The 12,599-nt window shown below is 35.0% G+C and overlaps 1 protein-coding gene and 1 pseudogene across 4 annotated transcripts in view; one reads left to right on the top strand and one right to left on the bottom strand.

The window, feature by feature from the left end:
• BMP2K (BMP2 inducible kinase) overlaps positions 1 to 12,599 on the bottom strand; it is a 133,501-nt gene that overhangs the window by 45,244 nt on the left and 75,658 nt on the right. For all 4 annotated transcript variants that reach the window (XM_047091984.1, XM_047091982.1, XM_047091983.1 and 1 more), the window contains 2 exons: positions 2,412 to 2,515; positions 848 to 927 (listed from right to left, as the gene is read on the bottom strand). In XM_047091984.1, coding sequence (XP_046947940.1) covers positions 848 to 927; positions 2,412 to 2,515 — 184 coding nt within the window. The remainder of the gene's footprint in view (positions 1 to 847; positions 928 to 2,411; positions 2,516 to 12,599) is intronic.
• Positions 10,370 to 11,849, top strand: LOC124520880 (26S proteasome regulatory subunit 4-like; annotated as a pseudogene).

Here is a 12,599-nt window from a genome sequence, read left to right as displayed (position 1 = left end):
GAGAATAAACACTGCTCCTTTTACTTTGTGGTTTACAGTATCTATATCTAGCATATAACAACAGGTACATAATAAATATACTTTATGTATTTCAGTCAAATGAAATCTTTGCATGAGTAAAATACAGTACCAAAAAAGCTGTGACCAAGAAATGTCCCCAACTGCAATATTATACCTGTCTGATAATCTAAAATATAATCCTGTTTAAGTTTTAAACTCAAAGAAGCAAGAAAAAAAAATCAATCATTAATTCAATCATTGATCAGATACACATCTTAACATACATAACACAAGTCAAACTTATCAGTACAGTGAATAACTATTAACAATAATTTAAAACTTCTTTACCAGTCTTACAAGTACTACAGCCATTCATGATAAATTATACATAGTAATACATATTTTAAGTATGTATTAGAATATATAAAATTGATTACAAATTTAGAATATTCTAAAACAGTTGCCTGTTATTTTTTCTTTCCTTAAAAACAAATCATACCAGCTACAAACACAAAACATAAAATTTCATGAATTAGAGTTCCCATGTGATGAAATAATGATAACCCCCAAAATGATCCAATGTAACATCACTAGCTGCGTAACCACTTCTTAATTGCTAAGGGTGAGCAGTTCAAGTGAGACTGATGTCAAACTCCATCCCTAAAGTAAGAAAGCTTCTTTTGTACTTGTTATCTAAGCTCCTCATCACATGCAGTAAGGAACACACATTTTTTTTGTGTATAAGCGAAAATGATATTTAATCAATGACACTTGCTAGGATTAAACATCAGAACTATACCCTTTTTTAAAAAAATGCCTTTTCAAATCTCAGCACAGCTTTGCCTACCTGGCTTTTATTTGGCTTTTCCTAGAAGCTGCTTCACTAGCAGTCATCGGTTCAGGAAGAGCTGAAGGAATAGAAGAATTCTTCGAAGAAAAAAATAAAACTTTTCATTTTGGTTTTCATTTCAATTGCAGAAAGTTTTATTTATATGCTATAGATACACTCTTAAGCTTAAAAAGTACTGTCTGTGAAATACTTTCACCTCAGATACCTACAAAATATTCACATATATTTGCCAGATCTAATCTGCAAATACCACTTCATTCTACACAAATGTCACTTTCAATATTCATGTTCCACAGAATCCCTTGGAAAATAAACAGAACATCATCATATATCCACTTTACAAATAGGTAAATATTGGATAAAAAGAAGGATTATATTACATTTGTAAATCAATGACTATTTTCCAAATGACTTTGGAAAAGGCAGCAAACACCAAGCATATGAGTAAAGTGCTATTTCTATATACTGCAGATAATTTGCATGACACTGCTTGTAAAAAGTCTAGAAAACAAGAGCAGAAGACTTGTTTATGCTCTATAGAACGTTTGTCTTACAGTAGGCACCCAAATGCATATTTGCTGAATGAAAAACTAAAAATCCACAGTTAAATGTCAAATGAATTTACTTTCATGACTATAATATTAGACCTGCCTGATTTTCAGCATCAACAGAGAATATATTACAGTGAGACTTAAAAACAAAAAGAAATAGTATCAACTTCCATATTTTTCTAGTGGGATGAACTAAGTTTTACATACCGAGACATCTATAAGAACAAGAGCCAGAATGATCTTTACAAAGTTGAGAATGGCTTAAAATTAGTGATGGGTTTAGACTTTTATTAAAAATTAGCAAAGACTTGCCACATACAGTTAATGTGACATAGTTAGGTATACTATGCAGACTGAATATAATTCAAAACCTCTAAATAGTATTTATTAGCTATTATCAACTCATCGCCTTCCATGGACTCGACACAGGGTTTTACATTTACTATTTGTGATCCTAATAATTATTACTTTGACGGAAAAAAAAATAGACATTATACAATGTATACAACATTGTAACTTCCAAAATATACAACTTCCCAAAATATACAAAATCAGTCACTGATAAAGACAGATCTGAACCCAAGTCTCTACATTTACAATACCTATGCTCTCTACACCAAAGGTAACCAAACTTATTTCAGTTTACCCAGTGCTTAGTGCCTCAGCAAGTTTTCATGACCCTCTCCAACTAAAGATCTAATAGTTCTGTTTGTTTAAATGATAGGCCCAAACAACTTAATAATACTAATTTGTGCTGTGTCAAACAGATGTCACTGTGTGTCCCTCAAAAGGAAAAAATATCCTGCTGTGCCCCAAGTCTGCAGTAGCTCCCCAGGGCACGTCAATACACAGTTTCTGGCAATTATGACTTTTTGTCAAAAATACTAATCACAAACACACTATCGGACCACTTGTCATGAAACAAATAATTCTGTAAGTATATGTATCTATATGTATATATCTATCTATATGGGATTTTAAATTCATATCCTACTTGAAAAACTACTTACATTGATGTTGGAGACTGGACAATCCTTTTTGGCAAATTTAAATGCAAAATAGGACACTTGAAATATGTCAGGTCTATGTTCTGGATCTGGTTCAAGCATGAACCCTGTAAGAACAGATTAAAATGTTAAGAAGTTTCACTGAACACACAGAAGCTATTTAGGGGCATGTTAAAAGAGTAAAAGGTATATACATATATTTTTTCCATTCTAAGATCAGTGATTCTAGTAAAGTTTGTTAATGTTATAGAAAATATAGAAATTGTTATTTTAGACATGAACAAATGTTAATATTCTCACGAAGTGACACAAAACGTGAGTTTTGTGAACTGAGGAATTATTCAAGAAAGTTCCAAAGCCACAGTACAAGTCCTTATTGTCATTATTATCTAAAATACCTCTCCTAATTTTCAAAGGATCCTGAATCAAAGAGAACAAATGTAAGTTGTGTGCATTATAATCTATTTAACAAAAGTAGTTCAGGGTTGACAATATAGTTTTCCGAGAACATTCTTTCTTCCCATAGTGATGCTAACAATATTCACCATATTTCTTATTTCTGCATGCTATTCACATCATGTTCAGAAGTATGAGCAGAGTTTTAAGGCTCTATTATAAGCAGATTTCACACCAGCCTCACAGCACTGCTTGAAATACCTGACCTTTTGTCTAACCAAAACGATTTTTTTTTCTAACCAAATGACCACTTGACTATTTCTTGGGTGACTTTTTAATTCACAAGTTCACAAGAAGGCTGACATTTATACTCGATTCTATAACTGAGAAATTCGTATTTTGTTAAAACACCTCCATGTTCTAACTCTGTTTCACTGATTAACTCTAAATTCTTATAATGTTCAAATCATTTTTAAATCTATTTGGAATATATGTATAGCATCAATTAGATCTGAGATTTGCTAATAAAATTATAAATAGAAAAATCTAACTATATAAATGACTAAACTAAAATTAGAAATCAAAATGAATTAAATCGTCCTTTCAAATTTAAGCAACATTTGAACAATGTGTAATACATCTGCAACAGCATGATCAGCATGGGTTAAAAACACAGTTGTGTAGAAAATGACACTAACCACAAACTTAGAAATTGATTTAGGAAATTCTAAACCCTGTTTTAAAAATACTCTGCACATAACTTGATTTTATATGCTTAAAAAGGCCAACACATATCACTTATAAAATTGACTTTTTATTATTTTATCACCATTGTTAGATGGAAATAACCAAAAATATTTACTATTAGTTTGTCTTTAACTTCATTCCAGAAAGGATTCGGGAAATCTACAGTTTATTTTATCCTCCAAAATTATATGTGTTCTTGATACCAACAAACATTAAATATTTTAAAAGTATAATAGTACATGATATGAAAATAAATTTAAACACTTTTAACAATAAATGCTTATTCATATAATTTTTAAAAACCAAACAAATCACAAGAAACCTGCCAAATTCACAAACTTACTCTGTTTTTCTATTCTAACAATTAAGTTTATTTCACTTTTAAAATCTAATCTCAACTGTAGCAAATTATAATATTTATATTTATATAAATATATAATAGACCTGAAAAGGCCTAAAAAACTATAAGATTTTTTAAATATATGAGAAAATTAGAACTAACAGAAAAGTAACAGCTGAGGGCCCCTCACCTCCCAAAAAAACGTAGGATAATGATGTCAAGTAAAGAAACTGTACATGATTTGGTCCTATAAGTGTAGGCCAAAAATTTAGCTCTCTACTTTCTAGCTGTCAAAACAAATAGAGCAACATGATCCATTACAAGAATCACAGTATCCTTAGTATGAAAACAAACCAGGTACTAAGAAAAAGCACTATTCCTGATATTGAAAGCAAAAAGTAAATTCTCCTTGGAGTCTTTATAAAAAAGGCTCAAAGAGTGAACAACATCCTTAAGAAATCGCAGTGAGTGACAAAGGGTCATTCCTTCCATGATGATCAGTGACATAACACCTAACTGCATTTCAGCACAAGAAATTCTATGAAAGCAAAGAAAAATATGACACAAGAATATACTTTTCTGGCCTGACTTAATCTAGGAAAATCTTTTCAAGTATCTAGAATAGAAAAGAATGATCCTTCAGGCAATCCTATATATAGTTTCTTTCTTAGTAATGAAAAGCAAGGGAAAATAAATTTGAGATTTCATGTTCTCTAACCAGTGTCTTTATAGGTAATTCTCTCTCCCAAGTTAGGCACTGCACAACATCCCTTAATGATTAGGTAACCAAGCTGTGAGTAACCAAGCTGATATCATTTTATAAGCAAACAAAAGGACGTCTAACACCTGGCTCATGTTTTCATGTAGGACTACATCCACTAAAGTCAGTTTAAGTTTGTTAACTGTACTGATCCCATTCATGGTACATAAAATCAGTTTAAAAGGTCATGACTATCATTTATTTTAATAAAATAGAATATAAAATATTAGAGTGCATTAATATGGTAAGTATAAGCAATGTTTCATGAAACCTGTTTTGTGTGTGTGTGTGTGTGTGTGAGCGTGTGTGTATGTGTATGAGGTCATAACTAAAATGTAACTTTTACTATGGATCTCAGTTTGAAAACTACTGTACTAGTGACCTCTCTCTCTACTTTATAACTCATTCCTCTCCAAGAAAAAGACAGTGAGTTGTCTAATTGTTAGATAAGAAAAAAGAAATAAGCACCCACATTCATCAATCTCTGATACTCTTTCTTTCAGAACGATTCTCAGGACATGTTATATTCTCTCTGCAACCATGTTTTGTAAATGGCGTGCTTCTCGGGAGGAAGTCTATGGCTTTCCAGCATTGCCTATCACTAGGTGTAAGTAAATTTGGGGACTGAATACAGATTAACAGGTCCATTTGCCTTCAGATCTAAATTTCATTCTGCAATCTGTTTTATTAGTACTGATGTTGACACTTTTACCTGATGAGCTCCTGTGTCCCATCTCTGACTTGATTCTAATTCAAAGTATAAGAAGACTGAAATCCATAGGTAGAACATGGCTATATTTTTATCTCTGAACATTTTTATATTAGATATTATCAGCCATTTAAAAAGAAAAAAATCAATAAGGCATCTTTAAGCATTTAATTTAAATAATATAATTTCCCAAACTGTCCAAGAGAATGGGTTGCAAAATGTACTCCTGGATTACTGAATGATATAATCTGGAGTAGAGAGGTATCAGCTCTAATCTAGCTAAACAATGAGGCATATCTACTAAGAATGACAACTTCAGTTTTTTAAGTAATTAGTCCATTTTCTCTCACAATAATTAAACCTCAAGTGTAGTGTTTTAGTAATTCCTACTTCAAAGACAACAAAACCATATCATCTACAAATATATGCTCCTGAAATGATTGATTAAGAAATATATGTGTCTAGTTCATCCAAAAGTTAATCAAGTGTTTGAGTTCAAAAAAAAGGGGGGGGGGCAGAGAAGTTAGAATACACCCTTGTTTACTCAATTTAAAGTGATCATGTGAATCATCATGGAACATTCCCACTGACCTTGATTCTACTGAAAATATAAGATCAACTTTTAAAATATTAGCCACATGGAAATGAAAGGCTATTTCTCTGTTCCTCTTAATTGCATGACTCTATTGATACAAACACTGCTAACACACCCTGAGAACACAAAATAGTCTGAGCACTGAAGGTAGTGTATGATCAGACCACCACAGTATTTCCAACTGGAGTATCAGACAAAAAACACTTGCCCAAGGCAGCTGAAATAGTTATGTTTATAACAAACTTTGTGCAGGAAAGTACAACATCTATGCATATTCCAACAAAAAGCACAACTGATGGAGAAGCAGCTGCTGCTGCTGTAGCACTAACCAAGTTAAAGTACGGTTTCACCAAAGACTCAACCCAAAAACTAAATGAAGTCATTCCCATTCAAGTTATACAAAATGATAGATCCACACCTGGACCTAAGTAAAAGTTAAACCAGCCTCTCCAATAGCTCAACAAATTTAACAGGAAAATACTTTGGACAGAAGTCTCAAAAGAATTTATCTGCTTAAAATCTTGCTCAATTGTTTTCCTTTCATAAAGACACTTTTTCTCTCCCAAAGACTTCTGTTTACTACGCTTATAGTAAAAAAGCTAAAAAGAGAAACACCCACTCTGTACAACAAAAATACTCTAAGCATTAACTTGTTATTTTTATCTGTTAACCTATGGAGATTATCACAGAGCTTCCTCAACTTACATGGGGTTACATCCCAATAAACCCAATGTAAATTAAAAATACTGTAGGTCAAAAATGTAATACATTTAATTAATACATTTAATACACCTAACCTACTGAACATAACTTAGCCTAGCCAACCTTAGACATGTTCAGAACACTTACGTTAGCCTGCAATTGGGCAAAATCAGCTAACACAAAGCCTATTTTGTAATAAAGTGTTGAATATCTCATGTAATTTATCAAATACTGTACTGAAAGGGAAAAACAAAATGAATGTATGGGCACAGAATGCTAGAAAGTGTCATCGTCACCCCCGTGGTCACGCGGCTGAGTGGAAGCTGCAGCTCAATGCTGCTGTCCGGCATCATGAGAGCAATGCAACACATCTCACTAGTTGGCAAAAGATGAAAATTCAAAAATCGAAGTATGGTTTCTACTAAAATGGTATCACACCCATTGTAAAATTCAAAAACCAGAAGCTGAATCATCATAAAACCAGGGACCAAGTGCATTAGAAACTTCTATGTTAGGAATATAGGTCCTACATAATTTATTCTATGGAGTGCTAAAATGAAACTAAATTTAACAGCCAATAACTGTGAACTGTGATCAATCATAACTGAAACACTAAATGGCACTATAAATATACCAGGATAGTATATTTGGGATAGTCCTGGTAGCTGTCCCTAGAAGTCACTGATTAGAGCCCTCTTTCTATATCTGCCAGAGCAGTAACTCAGGGGCAATGACTGGAAATCTCCAAGAAACTCCTATCTTAATCTTTCATTTCTTTCCAAAGGTACATTAAAATGTCTGAGATTATTTTCAAAAATAATACAGAAGAGTGGGTAAGGCCATACATGAAAAAAAGATTGACTGTGAGTTCTTAATCACTGAAGTTGTATAACAAGTACATGATAATTCACTGAACTGTTCGGTCTTTATTTGTACATTTTTTTATTCCCATAATAAACTTTAGGTGTATTAGAAACAAGCAAGAAAGTTCCTGTTTCCCCACAGAAAATAGGTATTAAAATAAATTTATTTATTATTAAAATGATTGGAAGTAACAAGTCTTAGTATGGATGTGGAGAAAAGGAAAGCCTTGGACAATGTTAGTGAGCGTGCAAACTGGCATAGCCACTGTGGTAAAGAGTACTGGAGGGCCCTCCAAAAGTTAATATTAGAACTACCATATGACCCAGTGACTCCACTTCTGGATATTTATCCAAAGAAAACAAAAAGAGCTTAAAAAGGTATCTGCACCCCCATATTCAGTGCGGCATTATTCATAATAGCAAAGGCATAGAAGCAACCTAAGTTTCCACTGATGGGTCAATAAATATCACACACACACACACACACACACACACACACACACACACACACACACAAGAATACTATTTGGCCATTAAAAAGGAAGGAAATCTTGCCATGTGAAACAACATGGATGGACCTGAGGGCATTATGCTAAGTGAAGCTAAGGCATAGAAAAACAAATACCATATGATCTCACTTATATGTGGAATGTTAAAAAAAAAATTAACTCATAACTATAGAGAACAGATTGGTGGTTGCCAGAGGTAGAGAGGGGAAGGGATGGACAAAATGAGGGAAGGTGGTCAAAAGGGACAAACTTCCAGTTACAAAATAAATAAGTTCTGGGGATTTACTGCACACAGCATGGTGACTATAGTTCATAATATTGCATTACATATTTGAAAGCTGCTAAAAGAATAGGTCTTAAAAGTTCTCGTCACCAGGCAGAAAATAACATGTAACTATGTAAGGTGATAAATGTTACCTAGACTTATTGTGGTGATCATTTCACAATACATACATGCATCAAATCATTATATTATATATCCGGAACTAATGCAATACTATATATCAACTATATTTCAATAAAAAAAAAACAAATTTAAGTCAAGTAGATAAGCTGAGAAAAGCTTAAGTTACAGAACTATAAAGCAACTGAGAAGACCTAAAAGTAAGAAAAACAAAGCTTTCCCTGCTGTTCATATAAATCACTACATTACTGAACAAAATAAGCAGTGAGAAACATAATCTTACTGGTTGGTTACATTTAACACTATATTCTTGAGTATTTAACTTATGGTAAGCCTTTGATACAGCCACCATTAATCTGTAAAACCAAGTTCTGCTTCATAGCATCCAAAGAAATCTCTGAAGGAAATGAACATCCTAATGCATTTCTGAAACTCATTACCCAGATGCCCTGCCCCTTACCCAGAAAATCAAAAACTGGGTTCGCTCAGAAGAATTATAATAATGATATCAGTAGTAGTGGTAGTTATTGGAGTAGTAATAATGGTACTATTAAAGGCCATGTCTTACTGAATACTTACACATGCTTACACTTTTCATACTTTTCATAATTCATTTAATTTTCACAACTGTAAGAGGTAGATACTTTTAATATGCTCATTTTAGAAATTGGATTAAGATAAATGGAGGTGCCCAATGTTATGAATCAAATAAGTGACAGAGCAGATGTAGGCCCAGGCCCTTTGGCTCAAGGCCTTCTTAATGTCTACAATGTACTTCTTTAACCACCTTACAACACAGATGCTAAAAGAAAGGTAAGGCAGCCAGCCCTCTGTTCACTCATGGTAACTACTCAGTAATCCCATCAGTTATGCTTCCCTTTCTCCTATAAATGCTCTTTAAGTTCTTTTCAACTCCTAGATCCATAATGAAAGTGCTTCTTCTCTCCTCCCTTCCAATTCACCTTTATTACTTGCCCATTGGAAAAGTTAACAAAAGCTAAGAAGAAAAACTCCTAATAATTGATTCTGCTACTTTTAAGATGAAAAGTCAGCAGGAAAGTAGGATGAAATTAATAGTTAAACTGGACTTTATGGACAGTAGGTAATAATAATTACCCTTGACCAGATTAGTGACAAAAGTATATGCAAATTCTTATGTAACCACAAACGATACACTTTTAACAAAGATTAGGCAGAGCTATTTCATTTTCTTTTTTTTTTTTTTTTTAATGTGTATTTAAGAGAGAGAGACAAAGTGCGAGCAGGGGAGGGTCAGGGAGAGAGGGAGACACAATCTGAAGCAGGCTCCAGGCTCTGAGCTGTCAGCACAGAGCCCGACATGGGGCTCAAGTTCATGAACCATGAGATCATGACCTGAGCCAAAGTCGGATGCTTAACCGACTAAGCCACCGAGGCGCCCCAGAGCTATTTCATTTTCAAAAACCCTGAGTCATATAAAATAGAGGCAAGCAGCATTAGTAAAACTGTTAATACTAAAAAGATATATGGTTTTTAATGCTTTGTTTTATATTAATACGTGGGGACAACTACATTGTACGAATAACCAACTAGTAATAAAATGTTTCACTTTGAAAAACTATGAGCACAACTAGGCAATGCCCAGTTTTCTGAATGTAGAATTTGAAAGCAATGTAAATCACTAATTATATTATCATAAAAGGAGATGGAGAAACCTAAATAGGACGGTAGGAAACAAGCAAGGTCACTTGTAAAACAATTCAAAGAATAAAACTGCAAAGAACCTAAGTGTTTTCTAAAAAACATTGCATTGTAAATATGTTCTTGTTTAAAAAAAATCTCTACTATTTCCGGTAGCGGCAGTTCGAGGGGCCAAAGCAAGACAGAACAAAGTCAGAGTGGTGGTTATGGCCCTGGAGGTGGCGAGAAGGATGACAAGGACAAGAAAAAGAAGTACGAACCTCCTGTACCAACCAGAGTGGGGGGAAATGAAGAAGAAAACAAAGGGACCAGATGCTGCCAGCAAGCTGCCACTGGTGACACCTCACACTCAGCGCTGCTTAAAATTACTGAAGTTAGAATTAGACTATCTTCTCATGGAAGAAGAATTCATTAGAAATCAGGAACAAATGAAGCCTTTAGAAGAAAAGCAAGAGGAGGAAAGATCAAAGGTGGATGATCTGAGGGGGACCCCAATGTCGGTAGGAACGTTGGAAGAGATCATCGATGACAATCATGCCATCATGTCCACATCTGTGGGCTCAGAACACTACGTCAGCATTCTTTCCTTTATAGACCAGGACCTGCTGGAGCCAGGCTGCTCAGTCCTGCTCAACCACAAGGTACGTGCCGTCACAGGGGGTGCTCATGGATGACACGGATCCCTTGGTCACGGTGATGAAAGTAGAAAAGGCTCCCCAGGAAACCTATGCTGATATTGGGGGGTTGGACAACCAAATCCAGGAAATTAAGTAATCTGTGGAGCTTCCTCTCACTCATCCTGAATATTATGAAGAGATGGGTATAAAGCCCCCAAAAGGGGTCATTCTCTATGGACCACCTGGCACAAGTAAAACCTTATTAGCCACAGCAGTAGCAAACCAAACCTCAGCCACTTTCCTAAGAGTGGTTGGCTCTGAACTTATTCAGAAGTACATAGGTGATGGGCCCAAACTCGTTCAGGAGTTATTTTGAGTTGCAGAAGAACATGCGCCATCCATCATGTTTATTGATGAAATTGATGCCATTGGAACAAAAAGATATGATTCAAATTCCGGTGGTGAAAGAGAAATCCAACAAACAAGGTTGGAACTGTTGAACCAGCTGGATGGATTTGATTCAAGGGGTGACGTGAAAGTTATCATGGCCACAAACTGAATAGAAACTTTGGATCCAGCACTTATCAGACCAGTCCATATTGACAGGAAAATTGAGTTCCCCCTGCCTGATGAAAAGACTAAGAGGCACATCTTTCAGATCCACACAAGCAGGATGATGCTGGCCAATGATGTGACCCTACACGACTTGATAATGGCTAAAGATGACCTCCTGGGGCCGACATCAAGGTGATCTGTACAGAAGCTGGTCTGATGGCCTTGAGAGAACGCAGAATGAAAGTAACAAATTGAAGACTTCATAAAATCTAAAGAAAATGTTCTTTTTTTTTTAATTTTTTTTTTAACATTTATTTATTTTTGAGACAGAGAGAGACAGAGCATCAACGGGGGAGGGGCAGAGAGAGAGGGAGACACAGAATCGGAAGCAGGCTCGAGGCTCTGAGCCATCAGCCCAGAGCCCGACGCGGGGCTCGAATTCATGGACCGCGAGATCATGACCTGAGCTGAAGTCGGATGCTTAACCGACTGAGCCACCCAGGCGCCCCAAGAAAATGTTCTTTATAAAAAACAAGAAAGCACCCCTGAAGGCCTCGACTTGTAAGCGACCACATCTGCCTCCAAGGAAATAGTTGGGAGCGTCCCGAATCCTCAGAGGGATGAGGCTGGGAAGCCACCCAGAGAAACCCACGTTCCAGTTGATCTCTCTTAGCAAAACCTCCCGTGTCCTTTTTTGAGCACGCTGTGTAGGGTGCCCGCCAGGCTGCCTTCATGTGTTGGCCACATGCAGTGCTCTCCCCTCAATAAAGTGAGCTCCTCCTCAGTTCAAAAAAAAAAAAAACAAAAAAACTCTACTTTGTAAACCTTTTATTACATCAAGACAATATTTAAAAAGTAAAGCCCAGGAGGTAAAATAGCAGCATTTACTTGAATGTTTTTATTTTATTCAAATTTTTTTCTGTCCAGCTCTCAGACAGAAGTTTAAAACATTAATACATGGTCAAATTTATATTAATATTTATATTAACAGATAAAAACTAAAATCTATACATTTACTGACAAATAAAGGAAGCATATGATGTACAGTAAGGTGTCAATGAACTAGAGCCCAATTAGATCCTAAAATTATCAAAAGCGTTTAGGTTTTCCTCCTTCCCATTACCCACAAACACATACTTATACACACATACACAGAAACGGGAAAAAACAACCCAACTCAAGAAAATAAGATCTTACTACCAGAAGCAAGCTAAATCACAAATCAGTGTATATACTCTCCAGTCTCTCATACAACAATGTCCAATGAGAATATTCAGAGTTTCCAAGACACTGCAAGATCCCCAACAAAACCCTC

This window comes from Lynx rufus, unplaced genomic scaffold (assembly GCF_022079265.1).
Source record: "Lynx rufus isolate CCGP_SWC_20201006 ecotype Redwood Valley unplaced genomic scaffold, mLynRuf1.p SCAF_3, whole genome shotgun sequence".
Taxonomy (NCBI): domain Eukaryota; kingdom Metazoa; phylum Chordata; class Mammalia; order Carnivora; family Felidae; genus Lynx; species Lynx rufus.
This window is presented reverse-complemented; position numbering and strand designations above follow the sequence as displayed.